The sequence below is a fragment of the Coffea arabica genome, chromosome 6e (assembly GCF_036785885.1).
Source record: "Coffea arabica cultivar ET-39 chromosome 6e, Coffea Arabica ET-39 HiFi, whole genome shotgun sequence".
NCBI classification, from domain to species: Eukaryota; Viridiplantae; Streptophyta; class Magnoliopsida; order Gentianales; family Rubiaceae; genus Coffea; species Coffea arabica.
In genome coordinates, this window is record NC_092321.1 from 9,570,330 (window position 1) to 9,593,448 (window position 23,119).

Consider the following 23,119-nt stretch of genomic DNA (forward strand, 5'->3'; position numbering starts at 1 on the left):
TTTGAATCTGGTTATTGACATGGGAAATTTATAGGTGAGTAATCTATCAGTACACTTATAAGTGATCCATAATTCTAGAGCATGTCCTGACTGATCATCGAAATTGAATCCACCCAAACTTTTTTCTTACCAAAAGAAAGAGAGAACGATGATGCATGAATGTGATATTCTATACTTCTCATTTGTTAAAACATTTGTTAATTTTGTTTTCTTGACATACCGGTTTGCTAGATTGTTGTCATAGTTACCGACTATCTCTACCATATCTAAAAGAAGAAAATGTTTTTAATAAATAATGTAAAAGGAAATATCAACAAGTTTTTTGCAGCCTAAAATTGAGAGATAAACCCTGGTTGGATGCTACAAAATTTACCAATAAAAGGGGAAAATAAAATTTCAACGCCATAAAAACTTACTACTATTATGTTATATCCTGCCCGAATCGGCAAATCATCTCAAACTTTTAGTATACTAGCATGTTTTAGCATTAAGCTAGCTTAACTGTGTGTGTTAAGAAAGAAGAACTTTCAATCATAGCTTTCCATACATTTTTAGCATATTCCGCCATTGTCCCCTGCAATCCCTTTCAAATTGTTATCTAGCCCTTTCACCCCATAGTTAATTAGATATTGGGCTGAGAAAAACATATGAACAAAATCAAAATAAACTATTTAAACTCATGAAAAACTGCAACACTGACACATATGTGGCAAAAACAAATCTTCATGAGATTTGCTCTTATATCATGAATGAACTTACAATTTTGGAATGACTAAAATGTAACCCACAAATTTATTATGCATGAGGAACCTAATTAAAATTTTATTGATATAAAAGTCAACTAATTCATAATGTTGTTGTAATAAAAACTCAAATTTGTACTTCAGAAATTCTCTCTTGAAAAAATTAATCAAGTTTAATAGACCTAAGATTATGAATCACCATGTGTTGATACTAAGTCTAGAAAAATAGGGGAAAAATGGACAAGCAAAATAAAAAATGAAAACCAGGAGAAAGGGAGAAAAAAAAGAGACAAATAGGAAAAAAGTAATATGGGAGAACATTTTTTTTTTGTTGAAATATTAACATTGCTACGTTTTTTTGAAACACTTGTTAATATTTGAAATATAACATTTTTTTTTAAACATGGGAGAACATATTTTTGAAGTAACAAGGGAGAACATTTTTTGAACATTCCAAACAAGACCCTTTTGAATACATTTCGTAATCACCTTGTTACCGTATATATATCAAATCGCTACAGTAATTTTCTACAAAAAAATCTAAAAAAATACAATTCAAACAAGGCCTTAGTTCCCCCATTTATAACATAGGAGAACTAATATGAGGTGAAAAAAGAAATACAAACAAAGTACAGGGAACAATCATAAATATTTTTAAGTACAAGGTCACCTGCTTGCGGCAAAACAACTTACAATTTCGTTTACATTTTTTTGGGGTTTAAACTTTGAATTGAAATACGGTCACGCTCCTTCCAAAAAAACAATACGGTCACGCCAAGGTTGAGAGAGAGAGAGAGAGAGAGAGAGAGATTAAAAGAGATCAGGAGAGGCCTCAGACAACTCAGGCAAGAAGGAGGCAACCCCGCCACCTGTATCGGTTACTCTACTTGTAAGATAAATTATTCTCTTAGTCATCCATTTTTTTCTTTCTTCATAATTTCTATTTTTTTTAAGTTTCAAATTCCACGAATCTCTTTCGTTCAATCGTATTGATAACCGTCAGACATGCATGTAAAGCTCAAATTTTATCTCTAACGACGTTAAAACCTATGAATTAATTTAATTTTTCATTTTCATCCCATCTGGGTCACCCCTTATATTGATGCTGGTAACCTTTGGACCTTCCATTTCTTGAATTATTCTTGTTAGTTTAATTTTCTTGAAAGTAATTATTTGTGGGCTTTTCTGTAAAAATATTGGAATTTTTGGCTTTGGTTTTATATTGGTTATTATTGTTTATGTTCATCAGGGGTTTTGGTGAAATTTTGATTTCATCGTTTTTTCTTGGTTTGAATTTTGTAGATTTTGTTGAGTAGAAGATGTTATCCAAGGTGGATGCTAGAAGGAAAGTAGGTGAGGATTCGGGGGCGGGTAAGTTGTTAAATGATATTGAAACCATTAGTAAAGCCTTGTATTTGGATAAAACTCGGCCTAGAAGTTTGCTTTCCACTGTTAGTAGTCGATCTAAATCAGTTGGAAAAATCCCATTGCCTGAGCCAAAATCCAAGAGTAATAAGGATGATAAGAAGGATACAGTCGACAAGGATAAGAAGTCTATTTGGAGTTGGAAGGGTTTAAGGTCTTTAACTAACGTCCGAAGCCGTAGATTTAACTGTTGTTTTTCTCTTCAAGTACATTCAATTGAAGGGTTGCCGGTATTTTTTGATGACCTTAGTCTTCTTGTCCATTGGAAGAGGCGGGATGGCGAGTTGATGACTCGTCCTGTTATGGTTTTTCAAGGGGTAGCTGAGTTTGAGGAACAGTTGACACATTCGTGCTTGGTATATGGTAGTAGGAGTGGTCCTCATCACTCAGCTAAGTATGAGGCCAAATATTTCTTGTTGTATGCTTCGGTTTATGGCTATCCAGAGCAAGATTTAGGAAAGCATCGGGTTGATCTCACGAGGCTGCTTCCTCTGACACTGGAGGAGTTAGAGGAGGAGAAGAGCTCAGGGAAGTGGACAACTAGTTTTAGATTATCAGGTAAGGCTAAAGGCGCACTATTGAATGTCAGCTTTGGGTATGAAGTTAATGGGGAAAATAAGAGTAAGGATGTATCCGAGTTGCGGAGCTTAAGGCAGCAGAGCATGAGCAATTTGAAGCACTTGGAGCTAAATGATGGCCATGAGTTGAACCCGATACGTCGAACGGGTAGCCTTCCTGCAAGGTCTTCAACCTCAGAGAAATCTGTTGAAGATATAAAGGATCTTCATGAGGTTTTGCCCATATCAAATTCAGATTTATCAGATTCAATATCAGTTCTGTATCAGAAACTTGATGAAGAGAAATTAAATGTTCCATTTGCACCTGTTAAACCAGAAGTTAATGTTTTTCCTGATCCTGTTGAGCTTGTAAAGCCAGATACCCATTCCTCATCTGATGCCTGTGTGGATAATGATGAAAATGAGTTCGAAGTTACTGAAGTCACTATCACAGATCAAGGGGCAGAATTACCCTCTAATGAACAGGAGAAAGCAATAGAGGACACTGGGAAGCCTGCTCATGATTGTGCGGGAGAGGGTGCTCAAAGCAATGGTGCTGAGGTAGTGCCTGTGGAAGAAACCCACCATCATTCTTCAGTTGGGGGTCAGGAAAGAGAGCTTTTGACAAGTGACTGCAAATCTAGAGAGACTGATGTCTCAGCCAAAGAATCATTGTTGAAAGAATTGGAGTCAGCGTTGAGCAATGTCTCAGATTTAGGGAAAGAAGGATTAGATTCGCAAGACGAAAGTGAATGTTCAACTCCAGGGAATCACCTGGAGCTTCAATCTAGTCATAGAGAGCTTAGGAAGGGAAAGTCACTCAGTTTGGATGATGTTGCTGAAACTGTAGCTATTGATTTTCTGGATATGCTAGGTGTGCATAGTCCAGTTGGCTTGAGTTCTGAAAGTGAGCCTGAATCCCCAAGAGAGCGCCTGCTGAGGCAATTTGAGAAGGATACTCTAGCCAGTGGGTGTTCCTTATTTAATTTTGGTATCGATGAGGACGAACCAGAGGTCTGTTATGATGCTGCAACCGAGTCAGAGTGGGGTATGTTTTGCAAGAATTTTGATCCCTATCCGATGGTACATACTTCTGAAGAGATGCCTAAGATAGAAGGAGAGGCAACGAGAAATAAAACAAGAGCCTCTGTGTTAGAGGACTTGGAGACAGAAGCTCTAATGCGTGAGTGGGGCATGAATGAAAAAGCCTTTCAACATTCTCCACCTAATAGCTCTGGGGGGTTTGGAAGTCCAATTGATCTGCCTCCTGAAATTCCTCATCAGCTTCCTAACCTTGGGGAGGGCTTAGGCCCTTTTGTTGAGACTAAAGATGGAGGATTTTTGCGCTCAATGAATCCTGTGCTTTTCAGCAATGCTAAGAGTGGAGGAAGCTTGATTATGCAAGTGTCTAGTCCAGTGGTGATGCCTGCAGAAATGGGATCTGGTGTCATGGACATACTTCAGCATCTGGCCTCTGTTGGAATTGAAAAGCTCTCAATGCAGGCAAATAAACTGATGCCTTTGGAAGATATTACTGGAATGACAATGCAACAAATAGCATGGGAAGCTGCACCAAGTTTGAATGGACCTGAGAGGTTTGTCACTCATATTGAAGTACCTTTGAAGTTTGAAATGTTTTACTATATACATAAATATGCATGTTTTTTTTTTTTTTTTAAATTTAATTCTGAGAATATTCAATGCAATTGATCGATTTTTTTTCCTCCAGTCAAGATTTGCTGCAGCAAGAATCTGGATTTGGACAAAGCATATCTGGTGAGCATGGAAATATCAAAGCAAAAACATCCGGACCAAGGGTTGGTAAGTCTGAGGTAAATCCTGTTGGCAACCAGATGGACATGGAGTATGTCTCCTTAGAAGATCTTGCTCCTTTGGCCATGGATAAAATCGAAGCCCTTGCAGTTGAAGGGTTGAGAATACAATCTGGCTTGTCAGATCAGGATGCTCCGTTAAACATCAATGCCCAACCGATACGTGAATTTTCGGCCTTTGAGGGGAAGAGGGGCAGTTCTAGTGGGTCCTTAGGTCTGGAGGGAGCTGGTGGGTTACAACTGTTGGACATTAAAGACAATGGTGGTGATGTTGATGGATTGATGGGCTTATCTCTAACTCTAGATGAATGGATGAAGCTGGACTCTGGTGAGATTGATGATGGGGATAATATCAGTGAGCAAACGTCTAAATTACTTGCAGCTCACCATGCCACAGGCTTGGACGTGTTTCGCGGAAGGTCAAAGGCGGACAAGAGAAGGGGAAAGGGTCGAAATTGTGGTTTGCTGGGGAACAATTTTACTGTTGCATTGATGGTGCAGCTACGTGATCCTTTAAGGAATTATGAGCCAGTTGGTACGCCTATGCTGGCACTCATCCAGGTGGAGAGAGTGTTTCTTCCACCAAAACCAAGAATATACTGCACAGTTTCCCTAGCAAGGGACACTAGTGAAGAAGATGATGAGACTCTGCCTGTCAAAAAAGAGGACATCAGCGAGGAGCCTAAGGAAGAAAAAGTCCTTGAAGAGGAGCAAATTCCTCAGTTCAAAATCACTGAAGTACATGTTGCAGGTCTAAAGACTGAGCCTGGTAAAAAGAAGCTATGGGGCTCCAACACCCAACAGCAGTCTGGTTCTCGTTGGTTACTTGCCAATGGAATGGGGAAGAAGAATAAACATCCACTGATGAAGTCAAAGGCAGGTGCGAAATCGTCATTGCCAGTGCCTTCTCAGGAGACAACTACAGTGCAACCTGGCGAGACTTTGTGGAGCATCTCTTCTCGAGTTCATGGCACAGGGGCCAAATGGAAGGAACTGGCTGCACTTAATCCTCATATTCGTAATCCCAATATCATTTTTCCAAATGAAACCATCAGGCTGCGCTAGAAAGAAGGGATTTGCATCTATGTAAGAAGGACGAATACAGGACTAAATCAAAGGATCGTATATCTGGGTGACACAAGTTCAAGCTATTCTGAACTTGGCAACATTGTGTAAATGTGCAGCTGGTGCCAGCTTTTGTTTTGACTTGTGACAGGAGCAATCAAACACCAGACACACTCTTTTGACTGTTGATGGTAAAAATTTCCCCTGTATGTGCTGTGGATGAGTTTAATTAACCAATACAAGTTCCTGCAGAAGTACAGGTGGTTTTGCGTGTGTTTTCACCTCATTTGTACATGTAGAAGTGTTGCAATCAAGATGTGCAATGATATTGGTCTTTTCTGGGGAAAACGCTCATCTTTTTCATCTGGTTGGAAATATACAGTTCAGCTCTGTTTTATTTTGTTTCATTTGGTGCTGTGTATCACTGACATATTAAGAATCAGACTGAAATTACAATCAATTTTGACCAAAACTGCACTTTTTGGCTAGAATTCGGTATATATCTGATTGTTTAATTTCGTATCTTATCTTCTCTCCCTTTGTTGTTCGTTCCAAATAACTTGCTTCTCCAGTTTGCCAATCTAAATTTTGAATCGGCATCCCGCTTCCAATTTGCAGGCAACATAATCAAGTAAAGAATCAGCTCTCAAAACCCACCGAAAGTAGGCATAGCAAAGGCACATTTTCCTGTATGGACTGACATTTTTTGCTAGTCCTTTATGTTCCGTTAAATCTTAGAAGTCATAATTCTTAACAAGGGCCTTACTACTTGTTCATAATCGCGCTCTCTGGCTGTTCAGGTGTACATCTTGAGATAGGGCTGGATTATTTGTGATTGAGTATTTTTACAATGCAGTGTTCTAGCACTGTCCTTCCGCTGAAAGTAAAAGTGTTCTTTAAGAGAAAATTACAGTTTTGGTCTCAAATATTATGAGTCATGGAGTTTTTAAAGTTTGGACGAAAGTAAATATAATCTCAAACGTTTCAATTTCTAATCATATTTAGTCTCACTGACTAATTTTTATCAATTACCACCAAATCAGGTCACGCGCTATCACGTGTCGACAACCAATTGTTTAAAACATTAAAAAAATGAAAAATATTGTTAGCCATAATTTATAGTAAGAAGGGTTTAATTACTCACATGTTGATTACAGTACGTAATTACTCTTTACTGTAGAATACAAAAATTTTGCTGACAAAAAAATGGTTGAAGACTAATTACTCACATGATATATAAAAAAAATACTCACGTGATCGAAATATGAGTAATTAGTCATCTTTTATTGCAAAATTATAGCTAGCAATACTTCATCAATTTTTTTTTTTTTTTTTTTCAAAAAATTGGTTTCTGACGTGTGACTTGATTTCGGTAGTAATTGGAAAAAATCGATCATTAGAACTAGAGATGCGTAGAAATTGAAACATTTAGGACTACATTTGCTTTCATTAACCCCGAATCAACAGCGTTCCAGGTTGACTATTGACCTAGCCAACTAATAGAGTCTATCTTGGAAAACTTTGATAGTAGAATAAATTTCAGCCATTACTTAGAAAGCAAGAAAAATGAAGTCAAAGTCAAAGTCAAAAGCTGGTTGGAATGCATTTTTAGAAATACTAGAGGATATTTAAGGCCTACCGTGCAATTTTAAACTTAGTTTAGTCAGCTGTACTGGTCTGAATCCGGCGATCACTGGTTGACTTTCCGACTCTTGAACGTTTCTATATCGTATTTTCTTATGGGCGTATTCGTATCACTTCTAGAAGCTCGACTACCTCAAAACTCCAAGATCGACAATAACCAACCGGGCTTTCGTCCTTCTTTGCCACCTGAAACTTCAAGGATGGTTGAACAAAAATGCCCAGCAAAACGTTGAATGAATTATTGCAGTTACTACTTTCTCAATGCCCTCGGGAGGAACCTAGTAACTCTTTTGTTCTGCAAAATGTTGGAGATTTTCAATATGAAAACATGAGCGCTATATCCTCATGGAAATCCAAGAAAATGACAACATCCCAGTTTAGGCGGGCTGTGAATTAACTATTTCAGGTAACAAAACAAGGTTCAGGGAGCAGGCGGGCATTTTCTCCAGTTGTTGTTCCCTAGAATCTTTGCCAAACACAGATTCTCAACATATCCAAGAAATTAATTACTGGTATCATGCTTACAAAATTGATGATCTTAATCCATATTCTCTACACGCTACTGTATAGACACAGTAATATGATCTAGTTGCTCCAATCTTGAATCGGTATATTCGAGCCAAAAAATTACTGGTGGTAGTATAGCAAGCAAGATAAGAGGTATGATCAAGAGTTCATTACATCATAGTAATTCTTCATCATCCTCCTCAGCCAAAGATGCTCTTTCCTTCTCCTTGATGTAGCCATATTTTCTGAGAATCCACAAATTCATCCGGGCTACATTCCCAAGAAAAACAACACCCATGAGTGACAACCATGTCAAAACAGATATCTCAGTAACTTCTTTCAACATTCTCTGAACACGCGTAGATTTAGGTGACATATTCCGCAGAGTGATAAAATAAGTCCCAACTTGAGCTGTGATCGCAATCCACACGGTGATCATCTGAAACCACATATATCGCCTTCTTCTGAGAGGTAAACCGCTAACAAGAAGGAGGATTATACTCAGAGATGAAAGGAAAGCAACCGTGTTGAAGATCATAAATATGCCATAATCTTTGGCTGCCTTATAAGCCATCACCGATGTCCCGGCAATGTGAGATTCCAGAACAGGATTGCCCTTGTCATCGGATATATAATCATCCTGCCAAACTCCGCCTGGTGGCGTTAGGCATGCTTGAAACGCTGTGGTTGCAAGCAAAGATGCCACCACCATCAATGCACTTCTCTTACGACCGAGCCAATCCGTGTGTTTGTGTTTTGGAGATGGTTTCTGTGCACTACTGCTTGGCTTGGAGGACAATTTTTTTGCAATCTGAGGAAGCGTATCTTGAAGCCCATCATCTGTGATCAAAAGCAAATCCTTTGCACCTAATGCTCCAGCTTTTCTCAGTGAATTTTCAATATCCATATCTCTCAAGTCTCTTGGGCTTTGATTTAGAACATCCAAAGCTGTGATACCATATTTATTTAATGCATTTACTTCAGCAGGATACATAGTGAGCAAAAGATTTACAATCTGCAAAATTAATTGGAAAAAATGCTTGCAGTTAACAACTAGAAACCAGACACCCCACACTCTAATTACTCATATTTGCTAGTTTCACAAAATAAAAAGGCAGAAAGCAGGAACCTAGGATCATACATATCAGTGACATCATAACTATCATCATTCGCAACTAAAAATGAATTTCAACTTCCAAAGAAAAAGTTCTCTCTTTTTCCGAGCCAAAGTCCAACATTTTGTGAATTGACAAATGAAAGAGGCCTTTCCTCAGGATTAAATATACAGAACGAAAAACTGCTAGATCAATCTTGTAGAGAAATACTAAGGTTGTGTTTGGATTGCATTTTCCGTCATTTTTCATGGAAAAATTACTGTAGCGATTTGATATATGTGAGGGAAAAAGGTGATAGGGAAATGTGATCACGGAAAACGATAATATTTTCCGACGAAAACCTTCAATCCAAGCAAGGCCTAATACTACATCCAGCAAGTAAAGTTCAGCAATTTAAAGGAGAGAGGGAAAAAGTACCACAGTTTAAAAGTTTACCTCAAATTGCTTTTTGGTGACAGCAGTATGCAAGATGGTGTTCCCATCAGAATCCCTCCAATTAACCAATTCGCTATCTTTCTTAACAGACTCAGTAGCCAGCAACTTCAACACCTCCAACCTAAAGTACTTGACACAAAGGTGCAATACCGTCTCCCCGCGGTCAGTCAACACTCGGGTCAACTCGGGCTTAACTCGGACCAACTCAGCCACTACCGTAACTCTCCCTTTAGCCACAGCAACATGCAGAGCAGTCCTCCCCTCCAAATTCCTCACCGAACCCACCTGGGAATCTGCTTTGAGGAGCTCCTTGACGACCTCAACATGCCCTTTTGCTGCTGCCAAGTGCAGGGGAGAGCAGCAGGAGGAATCCAACTCGGATGCTAACTCGGGCTTCGAGCTCAGCAGTTGTTTGACAAAATTGACGTGGCCTAAGATTGATGCGGTGTGCAAGGGAGTCTCTGATACGCAGGAAACAATAGTCTTGTCTAGAATTAGCGGATCTTCCCGGAGAAGTTGAAGCAAGGATTCCACATTTCCCTCTGCTGCTGCTTCTGATAGCCTTTTTTCCATACTTCTTCAGTTTGCGACTTCTGTACATACTGCGTGATACTCCCTATCATTTATCATATAACAATCTCCCTGTTTAAAGATATATGCCATCTTTTTCTGTGGACATTTTTTTTCCTTTATTTTGGGGATAAATTTGTGTCGACGGAGTCAAGATTGGATACTAAAAAATGGGTTTTGAATTCTCACAAATTCTAATTAACGTTACATTTACGGAAATTGGGAAGGTACCTAGTTTGACTGGCTAAGTTTTTAAGGCAGGTGGGGCAGCAGCTGATCGACTGAAGGCGGAGAATTATGCAAATGAGAAAACTAGCTGTTGCCAAACTGAAGCTTCCGTGCCTGTTTGACTTCAGGTGTAGGGAACTAACGGTTAAAAAAGAAAAAAAAAAAAACTGACGTTTTGTTGCTTTCATATTCTCCATCAGGGTGATTTATCCAAAAAAAATAAAAATAAAAATTCATAAGTAGCTAAAAGAATCTCATCGGTTTTTCTATTTTTTCATTATTATGGAGGTAAAAGCATTATATTGTTTATTTTCTTCGGACGAGTAATCGCAAATTTAACCTATATTTTGACTGTTTGTTTCCTTGTTGGTGGTCAATCATCGATGGAGTTATAGTTGCAAGTAAAGCTGTTAATCGAGCCGAGTATTTGGCTGTCGAGCTCGACTCGAGTTGAATTCGAGCCGAGCTCGACTCGAGCTCGTTAGGAAAACGAGCTTTAAAATGTGTTTGAACTCAGCTCATTAAATGTACATGTGGCTCGAGCTCGACTGTTTATCACAAACGAGTCGAGTTTCACGAGCTCGAACTCGAGCTCGTGCAAATTAAATCTAAAATTTTTAATTTTTATAATTTTGATTTCTAAAATGATAAATATGCCCTTCATTAACGAGTTCTAACGAGCTACTCGAGTATCAAACGAGCCGAGTAAGCTCGGCTCGTTAACTAAACGAGCATGTTTCAAGCTCGAGCTCGACTGGTTAACCAAAATTAACGAGCCGAGCTTGAGCCTTAACGAGTCGAGCTCTAACGAGCTTTCGTGCTACTCGATTGACTTAACAGCTCTAGTTGTAAGGGGAGCCTTGTTTAATTCTTCTTATGAATGCATCAAAGGATGGATGGATACCATGGAGAAGGAGAAAATGATAATGGTGGGGTAAATTTGATTAAAGGTCTATCAAACTATCCACCCTTTCAAGTGTTATATTTTGAGAAATATAAAATTAATTTAAAAAAAAATATATATATATATATATATAAATGTAAATAAATACAATAATTGTTAATGTGTATATACATGATAAATTGATTGAAATTTATGTCCATTAACGAGTGCTTATTGATCATCCGTTCAAAAGATTCATTGATTAACCTTAATCACTAGATTACAAGTTTAATGATGCATGTTATTCGTTGTTTGGCACTTTGGTCCGTACTTTGTTTCAAATAATTTGCAATAGCCTTTTTTTTTTAATAAATTTTACATGACTATTAACAAGAGAATTAGTTTCTGGCTTCTCTTCTGTATTATTTTTTCCCTTGTTTATCTAGTTTGCTTTGGGGAAGTTGAATTAAATATCTGAGACAAATAACCTTTGAGAGTTTTCACAAGAGGCAGGCCAAGGAATTTTTTGGTCGAATCCAATTAAATATTTGATTTCCAAGACAGAGAATGATTAGTGGATTTTACTGATTTGGAATCTCAAATTACCACCGGAGAATTATAGCAGAGTTTTCACAAGGGCATTGTACTCTGATCTGTTTTTTTAAGTTGTCGATCGCATATGAAACAAATTAATGTTGTGGAATCATAAGCATAAGCACAATTGAAGAGATTATACTACTTTCGACTAGGCATCAAGATTCAAAACTGATTTCGAATTCATATCAGGATTAAAATGTGAAGGAATTAAGGAGTTCGAAACAAGAGAGAAAGTGTGAGTCTCTATTATAAAACTTGCAGAATCACAACCTGCAAAATTTCATAGCATCACCATTAATCAAGGAAGCTTCACCCCTAGTTCCCTAAAATGATAAAATCTCTACATAATTAAATCAGGGTCACATCAAAGGTGTCCAAGAGTTTAAGCTAGAAAATATTACCCAGAAACAAGTTTAAACAAGATTATGACACTAACACAGAGACATTTCCGTCACGCTTAGGTAATGACCAGCCAGCTAGATGGTTAGCTACAATCTAAAATTGGGGCAATTACAGAACCTGAGACCCAACACCACACCTTCACATAAAATATATCAAGGACGCGATCTTTTGTTGCTGCAAGATGGGCATTTATACTGCTTGATATGCTCAGCCCGCGCAGGAGTGATCTTGACACACTTGCCATGGAACCACCTTTCACACACATCACAACAGATCCAAAATTGATCTGAGGTATAGTGCTCCCCACATGCTCCACACAATGTCTCCCCATGATCCTCATCTTCTTCTTCATCTACTAAGCCTTCATCCTCGTCCTTTTCTTGGACCTCTGAGTACTTGCTCTGTGATTGAAACCAAATAATTAACTCGTATTGGCAAAAACTGCTATAACAGACAGTAAGACAAAATCTATTCGAGAAAAGCTGCTGTCAAAATCTTACAATTACTGGGAAAATGCTTAATAGAGAATCCAACCAATTTTACTAGAAAGAAAGTACAGACCCCGACTCCAACACCCTATGCCGTAACAATTGACAGAATACACCAAATAATGAATAAAACTTGAAAGATCATGCTCAAGAGAAAGCTCAAAGCAACTTGCAAGTAAAACACATTTGAAGCAAATAAGAGCTGCCTAAAAATTTCCTCAACCTAGATATCAGAGCAATAGAACCTTTAAGGCATCATCTATGACATATGGCAGACTCAGCATAATTAATCCTCCAAGGCTCATTCTCTCTAAAACTCCTCTAGCCATTTTGACATGATCAGACCACGGAACATCACATAATGAATAATCTTCTGATAGAACCAAATTAGATGCTTGTACCGGTTTTGAGTTTGACTTGGATTTGCTGCTGCTATGATTTGAGGCAGATGATTTCTCTTGAAGTTCCTTCTTGGCAGCTCCAGTTACAACTTCAAAAATTGTTGGGAGATCATTTATCATACCAAAGAGCCGTTTCCTGAATCACAAAGCCGAAGAAGTTAATGAAACCGCATCCAACCAATACAAAAACATAAACTAATCAACTTGGTTTCAATTTGATGCATCCACAGAAATCAACAACAATTGCTGGAAGTAAACTAGCAAGTCTGGTATTTATTTACCATCGTCTTAACTGCCTACTTCCAGACCACTTTAAACTCTGTTAGAATGAGCATATTTTCACACCATGTGCGACCTAAAATACACTATTGAAAGAAGTATCACAATTATGTTACACAATGATGGTCAGGACTAATATGTGGCCAAGGTCCAAGATGTAACCCACTGGTGTATGAATGCCTTGCTGAAGACAACGGAGAGGACCATTCATCTGTTAATCTCAGCATCAAGGAGTTAAATGTTACAGTTACCCCCGCCTTAAGAATACCCCACTGAAGTGCTAAACATTAGTTAAAAGTAATATTTTTGTCAGTCCTGTTCAAGGGAGTCTTTACTAGGCATGAGGCTGCCCTTTTTACATGCTGGCCAGCAGAAAAAAAAAAAAAAACCATAACCTCAGGTTCCACACTATTTCACAACTGCCTCCAGATGTAAACGTAGCTCCAAAAAGGTAAAAAACTAAATAAATAGTTTGTCAAATACCAACAACCACCAAATAACAAAGGCTGAGTTCTGAATTTATAGAAAGAAACTTAAAATTCAGTCTAATTTCCCATGCAACATTAGCACTTCAAGTTTGATACAAAATTTATTGTTTTAGTCACATTTTATTTCAAACGAAACTGACTGAGAGCAAAAAAGAAACAAGGATGCTGAACAGGCAAAAGCGGAAAAGTATCATCACTTAGCTTCACATGTTACCTGTCAGCTTTATCAAAACCAAATCTGGCCCCAAAATAGAAGGCAACAGCAAATAGCCACGCATCACTGTGCACAGCAACAAGGGCCAACCAGTCCTTTTCTTGCATTCCATCCCTGGCAAAATTTATCCCTAATGCAGGCTCAGGAAGCTCTGGAGGCACCTCTTCAGCAGGCAAATTAACTTCCCACTGCTCATTAGGAAAACCATAAAGGCAAAGATTTTCCTTCTCTGTAAGGTTTAAGAACTCTCAAATTATGCAGCAATCAAGAGATATACTAGCATCTTCAGTCTTCTTTATTACTATAATGTACAAGGAACTCATATTATATGACCAAGCAGCTGACAAGTACACTTACACTTAGAGAGAGAGAGAGAGAGAAGACAAATACAAAAAATGTAGGATAGCACATCTCTGCTTCCAAGGACATGATGAGAAAGATTACATGTCATTAGCTTGTGAAAATCGTCAAGATGTCCTCAAGACCAAGCTCAGCTGGTAGGAAAATTAAATGGCAACCTTCAACTCTAAAGCCTTTCCCTTTCCCCTTCCCCCTAGTAAGGCTTTTTATCTCCCCTAAATTGATTGAAAAAAAATAAAATAAAATCAACAAGACAACCTTCACTAACTTTTGGCATACACCACAGCAAGAAAACCATTTTATTAGTTATTCCTTACAGGACATTAGTCCTCTAAGCAAGAAAAACTATTATGAAAAAGTCAAACCAGAATTATATGTCAGATAATAGAAACTTGGCATTACTGTCCATCAAAAAATTCAAAAGTCATCCAATCCAATTACTCCAATGGTATGAATAGAATCAAGCATTCAGAAAAGCCAGGGCACACTTACAAGTGTTCCACTGTTCCTTAAATTGGATTTAAGTGTGTCTAGAATTTCATATTAGATGAATTAACACTCCATATACATAGAAACGAAAAATACACCTACAGTAATCTAACTAGTATTGCAATATGACATGTTGAAGTATGAAAGGGGAGGACTTTTCTGAGAACTAAGGCGTTCAATTAGAAGGCAAAGAAATGGAAAGATGAACATCACAGTAATCAACTTTCATCCTCAAAAAATAATAAGATGAGAAGAGCAGTAAACTTCTTTTGCACTCTTTTTAGTTCAGTACGAGGATAAGATCAAGAAATATCAATAGAGGGCCAAAGTGAACAGTACACACAAGACTAACTTTCTAATCCTAAGGTATGACTGGCACCAGTCTATGACAACCAAACTAAATATACGTGTAAGATGATATGACGTACTTAATCAGTCATCAACCATCATCTATTTCAGTCCTCCGCAAATAACAAAGCTATCTTGCTTTCCAGCGCCTTTTCATATTCTCTAAAAAGCCATACCACTACAAGATAGCTGTATTTGAAAGGGAACTGAAACCTTTTAGAGTTTCTAAAGCACTTTGTATGTAACACTAGGTTAAGTGTAAACTATAATATGTCTGGCTATAGAACTTTAATTTAATAAAGATGAATTAACAGGTTTTAAAAGACAACAAATTGGAGAGTCAGAAAGAAAAGTACAAAATTATGGTGAGAGGCTCTTATTGGAGCATAAGTGTCAAACATTTGATACAAATAAAGCGAAATTACTCATTAGGCATCCGAATGGTATGCTAATGACAATGCAACAGCCATTTGTTAACGTCCATTGGACCAAGCAAGAATTCTATTAGGCCCACAAGACCCTCCTCCTTCCAGAAACAGCCAATACACAATCGCTTTGCTCAATAAACTATCAAACTTGGAAAAAAGAAGACTTAGAAAAGCAAACTAATGCTGCTAATCACGATGAAAGAATGCCGGAAAAGATAACGCAAATCGTATCAAAATTGAATTCCACATGGGCCAGAGTTTCACAATAAAACCATAGAATCCATCAAGCTATTTAAAAAAAAAAAAAGGCTTTACGCAACAGCGAGGTTCACAAGAGAGAAAGTGCAATCTGACAAGTAAGATGATGAGTAGAAAAAAAAAAGTAATTACTCAGTAGCATTAAAACACAGAACTCCAACCACAAAGTCATAGAAGAGCAGAAATACAAAGAAATGGAAAAGAAACAAGCAAACAAAAAATTAATGGGTAAAATGGAGAAACAGAAGACTGTAATTTTCTGATCAAAATGAAGGCAGAAATAAAGAGAATGCAACTGCAGAGCGAGTAATGTCAACAACCAGGACAAAATTACTACTGTATGCAAGCCCGTGTACCAGGAAAAACGAAATGAAAGGGAGCATTAATTAGTACTACAAGACACGTAGGAATAATAAACGTTGCAAGATAAGAAAAGAAGAGAAAAGCAAAACTAACCAGGATCGCAAAGCTGGTAAAAAACTTCAACCTCTGCCAAAAATGCCAACAAAACCACGTTATGATGCGAAAATCCAAAACCCTAGTGCTTCAAAATGCAATTGGAAACGAAGCAACGAAAACTTCGAACCACAGAAGAAAGAAACAAAAAAAAAAAAAAAAAAAGGCTCGCAAGTCGCAAGGACATAAACAGGGGAAGAAGTGAATGGGAAATTGCAGAAGAAGTACCTTTAGTGAGAGCTTTGATCATGCCAGCACGACGCCCTTTGAAATCTCTGAAAACTTCTTCCACTGTTCGAGGATTATAGCCTCCTCCTCCTCCGTCCATTAGAGCTGGCTTTTTAGTTTTTTACACGCAGTCAGTCCCACACACACTCACAGAGAATGTATGAAGCCCAAGAGTACTACTTGTTTTTTTCCTTTTTTTTTTTTTTTTTTTGGCTGCTTCTATCTGACTCTTGCAGTAAAACAACACGGAAAAGAATAAATAAATAATTACCAAAGGGATATATTTATTTATGGAGTTGATGAGTCTGAAAAAGGAGGAGTCTAATCTGGAGTGGCCCAAATAGGGGCCAGCGGGAGGGTTATGTTTGGAATTTTAAATTATTTCTTAGCGGCCCTGTGTCGCTTTCTCGTTCCCGGGGAGCAGTTTTCATCATGGACCATGGTCCCTCTCGCTCGCTCACTTGGATTTCATTTCACTCTTTATTTTCTTACTACCAGTAAGTAAAAGAATTGCGAAGGAGTTGGCTTTTTTAACTTTTTCCCTTTTTTTTTTTTTTTGGTTGGGGGAGGAGAGGTTCTGTGACCGTGGGAAGTCCTTTTGGGTACTTTTTTTGGGTGCTGACGGGGCAACCCGCCAAATCCTCCGAGTTGTGATCTGAGTTGGTGTTTGTGAGTTGTGATTTTGGGAGTATTTGAGGTCCGCGATCGATGGGCAGCATATCACAGGTGCAAGTGAAGTGCCACGGAGAGAGAGAGAGAGGGGTCGGGGACTCGGGGTGATACTACTCATAGCTTGCAGCTGCAGGGATGGGAATTGGTGGGAGAAATGCTATCCTGCAACCCGACTGCATCAGGGTACTGATGCTGATGATGGTGGACGGATGGGCATCCAACGGCGGGGGACTTGATAGGGAGTAGGGGTTGCAGTTGTTTGTTGGGCACAGGACCACAGGGGAGTTGGGGGTACACGTGGCGGGAATAGGTTTGGGTGGTGAATTGGCATCATGGATCAGGGGCTCTGCACAAATGGAAGCTAATGTAGAAGCCGTACAAGTAGTGGAAGGAGGGGTAGCAGAGCACAGCAGAGAGAGAGTACAAGTTGCTGGGAAGGGAAAAATATATATATATATATATATGGGGGACCTGTGTTGCTGTATTGAATGTTGAGTGGTGGGAAGGGATTGGCCCGTCTCAAGAAGGGGAGATGAGACGTTGTAGAGGTGTTGGGTTGGCAACTGCCTGGTCCGGAACCGGAACCAACAACTTCTTGGGTCTCTGGGTGTCAATGGAGCGGAGGAGGACAAAATCAAGGAAGGACCGACTTGAGGGCGAGCAGGCAGAGCAGGATCATCAACAGAGCAGGTACACACACACCCACCCCACAAAAATCCATCCACCCATCCACATTTTGCACTGATTAAGTTGATGTTTTGCGCAAGCAGCTGCAGCCACGGACTCGAATCACAATAGTGCTCTGGAAAGAGATAGACTAATAAACTTAGCAGGAACGAAAAGTTTCAAGTCTACAAATTTGCTCCACGTCATTTATTTTTCGAGGCCTTCTGCCCAATTTATTTATTTATTTATTTTTGGGTACTCCCAACTCTTCTAAATCAACTGTTGGCCGTCGGGCACGCTCGAAGCCATGACCATCATTTTTTATATTTTTTTATTGGGTCTGGTTATTGTAGACTGCGCTTTGACTTAGGAAGGTCGAAGCCCATAATTCCCCCCAGACACAGCATTCCGCGAGGGCCCGCGTTATTCATCGCACAGGAGATGCACATTCAACTTCCCCGCCAACACGCGCTTAATCATCTTCTCATATATATTCCTTTAGCTAACGAGTTCCCCAGATCCATCTCCACCATAACCCAATACTATTAGACAGCCAAAGAAGAAGACATAGGAAAGAGGGGAAGGAGCAAATTCGGCCATTTCTATTACAACTAAATCTGATAATATGTATCAGCTGACTACTCTTATGGCGGCATCTAAGGTAAACTACTAGCTGAGGGCTGAGGCGTGAGACCTGACCTCCTACACAAGAAAAAGAATGAATCTGACCTATTGCCTCCGGCCATTTCTAATCACAATTAAATCTCTTATGAATGGCCAAAAATACTGATGATAAAGCAAAATCACCTTATAGCACACACAGACGCCCCCCAAACCTATATTATGCAGTATGTAAGGCTGCATTCAGTATCTTGGCGTGGAATCCACGAGATGGATAAACGAATCATATCCTCTAGAAGCCCCATCAATCCGAATAAACACATATTAACAGCAACTATAATCAGGGCAAGCAAGCCTAATATAACAGTGGAACTTGAGACCTCGGATTCATTGGTAACTAACAGTATGGACTACTCGTGCCATGGTTCACAATAAGAGTTGTGATACAAGCAATTTTACTGATAAACTCCAAGTGTAATTCTGAGATTCTTCTAGATTCTTATTCACACAAGGACAATCAGTCAGACTTTTCTTGCAAGAGCAATTTGTCAGTGTCAATATGTATATCTACCAAGGCCGTCCACAGTTTCGCATAATTTGTAATTGGTGTGCCCAAAATTGTGTCCACAAGACAAAAAACTTGGGGGACACATCAACACTGGTCTTGCAATCACAATGAGCTAGCGGTCACTGCAATACCAAAGAAAGGTACAGAAGCTTGAATGTCACAGCAGCCTGAACTCGTGGACTACGCCTCAAATAACTGCACCCCAGCAGGTCACCTTGGATCAAAACCTAAGGTGCATAGCAGGGGGGGGGAAAATGAATAGTTACTATCTGAAAAGTGCTTGGCACATCATTGTTTGGAATTTGCTTTGCATAATGAAGCACAAAGTCATCACACGGTCCTCCCGAAACTTGGGAGAATTTAGTCTTGAAATAATGGAACTTTAGAGAACATGAAATGTAACACTCACCCCTGTGCGAAGATTCACCAAACCTCTTCTCTGGGACAGTCTGTTCCAAAAAATCCTCAATGGTTTTCCAATATCGATCACCCCCTGCCAACCATGTATCCATATGCATGCCAGTTGGAAATTCCACAAATAAGCATCGATTGTTGCGTGCAGCTGCTTTAGCATACAGCAACTGCATGTGTGATGGAGGAACCATTTCATCTTGCAATCCTGAGATAAAGAGAATGGGCTGTTTGACCTGCAGCAAAGAGTTCAAACACAAGAGGTGCAAATAAATTGTCATTAGACGACGACAAAATCACAGCATCGAATAAACACAAAACATGTCACTGCCTCACTTCCATTTTATTAGGCTAGACTTAATTAGGATGTTCAATATCAAATAACCAAGTCTTGCCCTAAAATAACACAAGACCTTTCATATTGTTGATTCAACAAATACACTATAAAGATCCCTGTTACAACTTTTCAGAAACATGAAATGGAAACCCAAAATCACTCTGAGTGCAGAGTAAAAGCTACAATACATTGTTTTTGCTTTTGGGTGGGGGGGGGGGCGGTGGGGGTGGGAAGGGTTGGAGCTACAATACCCTGAAATCTCACCTCACCAACCACATCAATAGTCCTCCATGGAGAGCGGACAAGAAAATTGAGAGGTCTGGGGTGCTTTGAATCACTCCCTCCAATAAACCATTTTAGGACGGGTAGAAGAACTCCCGCCATATCAAGGATAGATGTGAAAGTATTTTCCAGAATTAGCCCAGCCACCTGAGCACAATCACATTAAGAAAAATGTGTCTCAACCATAAATGAGTATACTTTCAACAACATAACTAACTAAAAAGGCCGATTAAAATGACAAGAAGGCAGCCAAACTCAGACAAATCTGTACTTTATGCATAACTGAAGCAAAGAAATTTATGGTCCAACATGGTCAAAAGAAAATGTGACAAGCATAGAATAGAAATGCTTACTAATAGCAATTTCAAATGCACAGATTTCCTGGGATACAGATTATGATTGACAGGACTGTTAACTAGCAAGGAAGGGAAAACTATATATTACCAAGAAATAGATTAATCAAGTCACGACAGAGAAATAGTTACTTCATTGGATAATATATTTGTAACAGGAAGAAGCCTTCAAAAAAAATACATTCAAGTTTTAGAGAGAGGAAGATAGTGTATTTCGTAAATTTGCCTCAGAGCAACTGATTGATCTTCTCGCACAGTAATATGCAAAATAACTGCAAGGTCCTAAACAGCCCTTGCCCCATAAGGAAACGAGAGTCTACAATAAAATTTCTACAAGTCAGCTTCTCACAGAAGCTGTAGCACATACATTACTTTCTCCAAACAACTTGAACAGATTCTCTTGTTCAATTATAGATAAAGAAAGCTTCTAAAAACTTCAGCAGACTTTTCAGGAGGAGGACTCAAAAAACTCCTATTAATGTTTCTATGTGGTGACTCAAAGAAAATTAGGCTTGTCGGATGTCTCTATTAACCCCATAGGTGGTAATTCAAGACAATCAAGAACATGATACCGGAATTTCGTCCTGCAAGGACAGGACCTTCCATAAGGAACTAGTGTCCTAAGCTACTGATCAAGTAAACAAAAGCTCACCCATTAGAAGGCTTCCAGTTAGATTTCACAAATTTCTTAAAGAAAATTTCCATGAGAGCAGATATTCTACAACTGCATAAACAGATGAGCTGAAAATATTTGATGACACAAGTTAAAAGGCATTTAAAATAAGAAAGCTATCACAAAAAAGACATACCAGGATCTGTTGCAATACACAACTGGGAAAACAAAATTTTTGTTTAATATGTACCTTGTCAGGATTGTTCTTGGCAAGTACTGCTCCAACAGCGCCACCAAGTGACCTTCCAAAGACAACAATCCTAGATGTGTCAATATCTGTCCTTTCAACCAGATGATCCAAAGCAGCCTACAAAGAAGCAGAAGCCACAAGAAAAGATCTCATATCATCTATGGGGTGCATCAAAGAAACATATAGACAGAAAAACAAACCTGAGCATCCATTGTAATTCCATGCTGGGAAGGATATCCATCACTGGCTCCATAACTACAATCCATATAGAACAGTTTACATCAATTTACAAGACATAATTATGTCCCCATGAACACTGCCAGATGGTACACACAAAAAAAAAATGTAGATACCCTCGGTAAGACAGCATGAAAACGTTGCATTGCAGACGTTGTAGCATAATGCGAACCATCTCAAGACGGTGGGCAATATCTATAACTAGTAAAGTCCTCCAAAAGATTGATCATGAAATCACTTTTTGAGATAAACAAAAAGCGGTAAGAAATCAAAGACATCATAATTTAAGCAACAGAACACAAAAGGATACTTCCTGCATTTTCTTGGAAGAAGAGGATAGTTGGACCTGCAATTGACACAAATACTTCATCAGCTTGAAAGCTAATTTGAACCTTCAAAAGAACACAAGTTTACCACTTATGAAGCATAAAAAAGTAAATAAAACTGAATCATGGAAGACTACAAGGCAAGTGAAAACTTAAAAATCATCTTGCAGCAGTCATCAGTTAGTTTTTGCAACAGCTACATGAGAAAACAGAAGTATCACCAAAACTAAGCCGAAATAAAGTCCTACATAATTTCCCTCCTGCATTTCTTCTACGTCTTAAAATAACCTATGAAGCTCATAATCTAAAGCATACAAAAGGTTCCATGGTCAAAAGATGAGAAAGTTTCATTTACAATCCAACAAACTTTAAAGTAAAGCCGTCCAGTTTATAAGATGCACAAATATCCGAATAAATGAAATTTAATGCCACACAACCAATTGAGAAACCAACTCTTAAACAGTGCAATACCTAACTTAACTACTCTGTGAATGCATGTAACCGTATAATGAAATCAGAAACCAACTCTTTCATTTCAGAAGACCTTACTTAACTACATCGCTCAAGCTCAAAAATAGTTCCTATTCACAGCAATATTACACGCCAATCACTTTCTTACACAAAATTAACAAGTGAGAACAAATTAACAGCTACGAATATCTGTATACAATTAGCCCTAAGTTCTCTGACTCCGGCAATCGCCAATCCTAAACAAGCACCCAGCCCTAATTCCCAAAGCAATTAAGCAACAATATTAAGAATTACAACAAGCATAAGACGTAAAGAGGAGCACCTCGGGATTCGGGGAGGAGCTTGATGAACCAAGCGTGGAGGCGAACGCCGTCAGAAGATCTAAGCCAAACGTCGTCGTAGAGGAGGCGGAGGCGGGCGGGGGTGATGGGGTAGGATTTGGTAAGGCCAGGGAGGACGGGGACGTAGACAAGCTTCTCCTGGAAAGCCACCAGTAACGCCATCCCGGCGACCACTATTCCACCCACTCCGTACAGCAGTACGCTCATGTACGACACCATCTTCTTCTCTCTCTCTATCTCCCCGTTTTCTCTCTCTCTCTCTCTCTATATATATACACGTATACTTAAATGGAGAGTCTGACTGTGTTTGTATCTAAATCTTTGTACGTATGTACCCGTATATGAGATGATGAAGTGAGGAACACTCTCTTTTTCACAGTTTTTCTTGTCTACTGACTACTGAGTGATGCTGCTTGGGCGTGTGCTGCTGAGGGGACGAAACCGAAGAGACCGGCGTTGCGGTTGTGGTGGAGCTAAACGACAGCGTTTTTTGTTTCTTGTTACTAGCCTTTCTATTTCTTTCCTATACTA

The 23,119-nt window shown here is 38.9% G+C and overlaps 4 protein-coding genes and 1 long non-coding RNA gene across 5 annotated transcripts; 2 read left to right on the top strand and 3 right to left on the bottom strand.

The window, feature by feature from the left end:
- Nucleotides 1-1,496: 1,496 nt before the first annotated feature.
- On the top strand, nt 1,497-6,094 carry LOC113697155 (protein PLASTID MOVEMENT IMPAIRED 1-RELATED 1-like). The gene is made up of 3 exons (XM_027216634.2): nt 1,497-1,632; nt 2,046-4,320; nt 4,455-6,094. The coding sequence occupies exons 2-3, from the start codon at nt 2,063-2,065 to the stop codon at nt 5,620-5,622; spliced, it is 3,426 nt and encodes a 1,141-aa protein (XP_027072435.2). The 5' UTR covers nt 1,497-1,632; nt 2,046-2,062; the 3' UTR covers nt 5,623-6,094.
- Nucleotides 6,095-7,628: 1,534 nt separating this feature from the next.
- LOC113694987 (uncharacterized) lies at nt 7,629-10,213 on the bottom strand. Its single transcript, XM_072055059.1, has 2 exons — nt 9,324-10,213; nt 7,629-8,788 (listed from the first exon to the last, which is right to left on the bottom strand). The coding sequence occupies exons 1-2, from the start codon at nt 9,894-9,896 to the stop codon at nt 7,949-7,951; spliced, it is 1,413 nt and encodes a 470-aa protein (XP_071911160.1). The 5' UTR covers nt 9,897-10,213; the 3' UTR covers nt 7,629-7,948.
- Nucleotides 10,214-11,825: 1,612 nt separating this feature from the next.
- Nucleotides 11,826-16,666, bottom strand: LOC113694613 (PHD finger protein ALFIN-LIKE 4-like). Its single transcript, XM_027213455.2, has 5 exons — nt 16,441-16,666; nt 16,213-16,245; nt 13,874-14,102; nt 12,893-13,028; nt 11,826-12,404 (listed from the first exon to the last, which is right to left on the bottom strand). The coding sequence occupies exons 1-5, from the start codon at nt 16,538-16,540 to the stop codon at nt 12,156-12,158; spliced, it is 747 nt and encodes a 248-aa protein (XP_027069256.2). The 5' UTR covers nt 16,541-16,666; the 3' UTR covers nt 11,826-12,155.
- A 1,005-nt stretch (nt 16,667-17,671) lies between these two features.
- Nucleotides 17,672-18,095, top strand: LOC140009460 (uncharacterized). The gene is made up of 2 exons (XR_011816890.1): nt 17,672-17,802; nt 17,883-18,095. It is a non-coding gene; the product is annotated as an uncharacterized lncRNA (long non-coding RNA).
- A 665-nt stretch (nt 18,096-18,760) lies between these two features.
- LOC113697395 (alpha/beta hydrolase domain-containing protein WAV2-like) lies at nt 18,761-23,004 on the bottom strand. The gene is made up of 8 exons (XM_072055060.1): nt 22,570-23,004; nt 21,761-21,796; nt 21,567-21,645; nt 21,414-21,468; nt 21,214-21,330; nt 19,980-20,144; nt 19,377-19,614; nt 18,761-19,194 (listed from the first exon to the last, which is right to left on the bottom strand). Exons 1-8 carry the CDS (start codon nt 22,805-22,807, stop codon nt 19,178-19,180), a joined length of 945 nt encoding a protein of 314 aa, XP_071911161.1. The 5' UTR covers nt 22,808-23,004; the 3' UTR covers nt 18,761-19,177.
- Nucleotides 23,005-23,119: the final 115 nt, after the last annotated feature.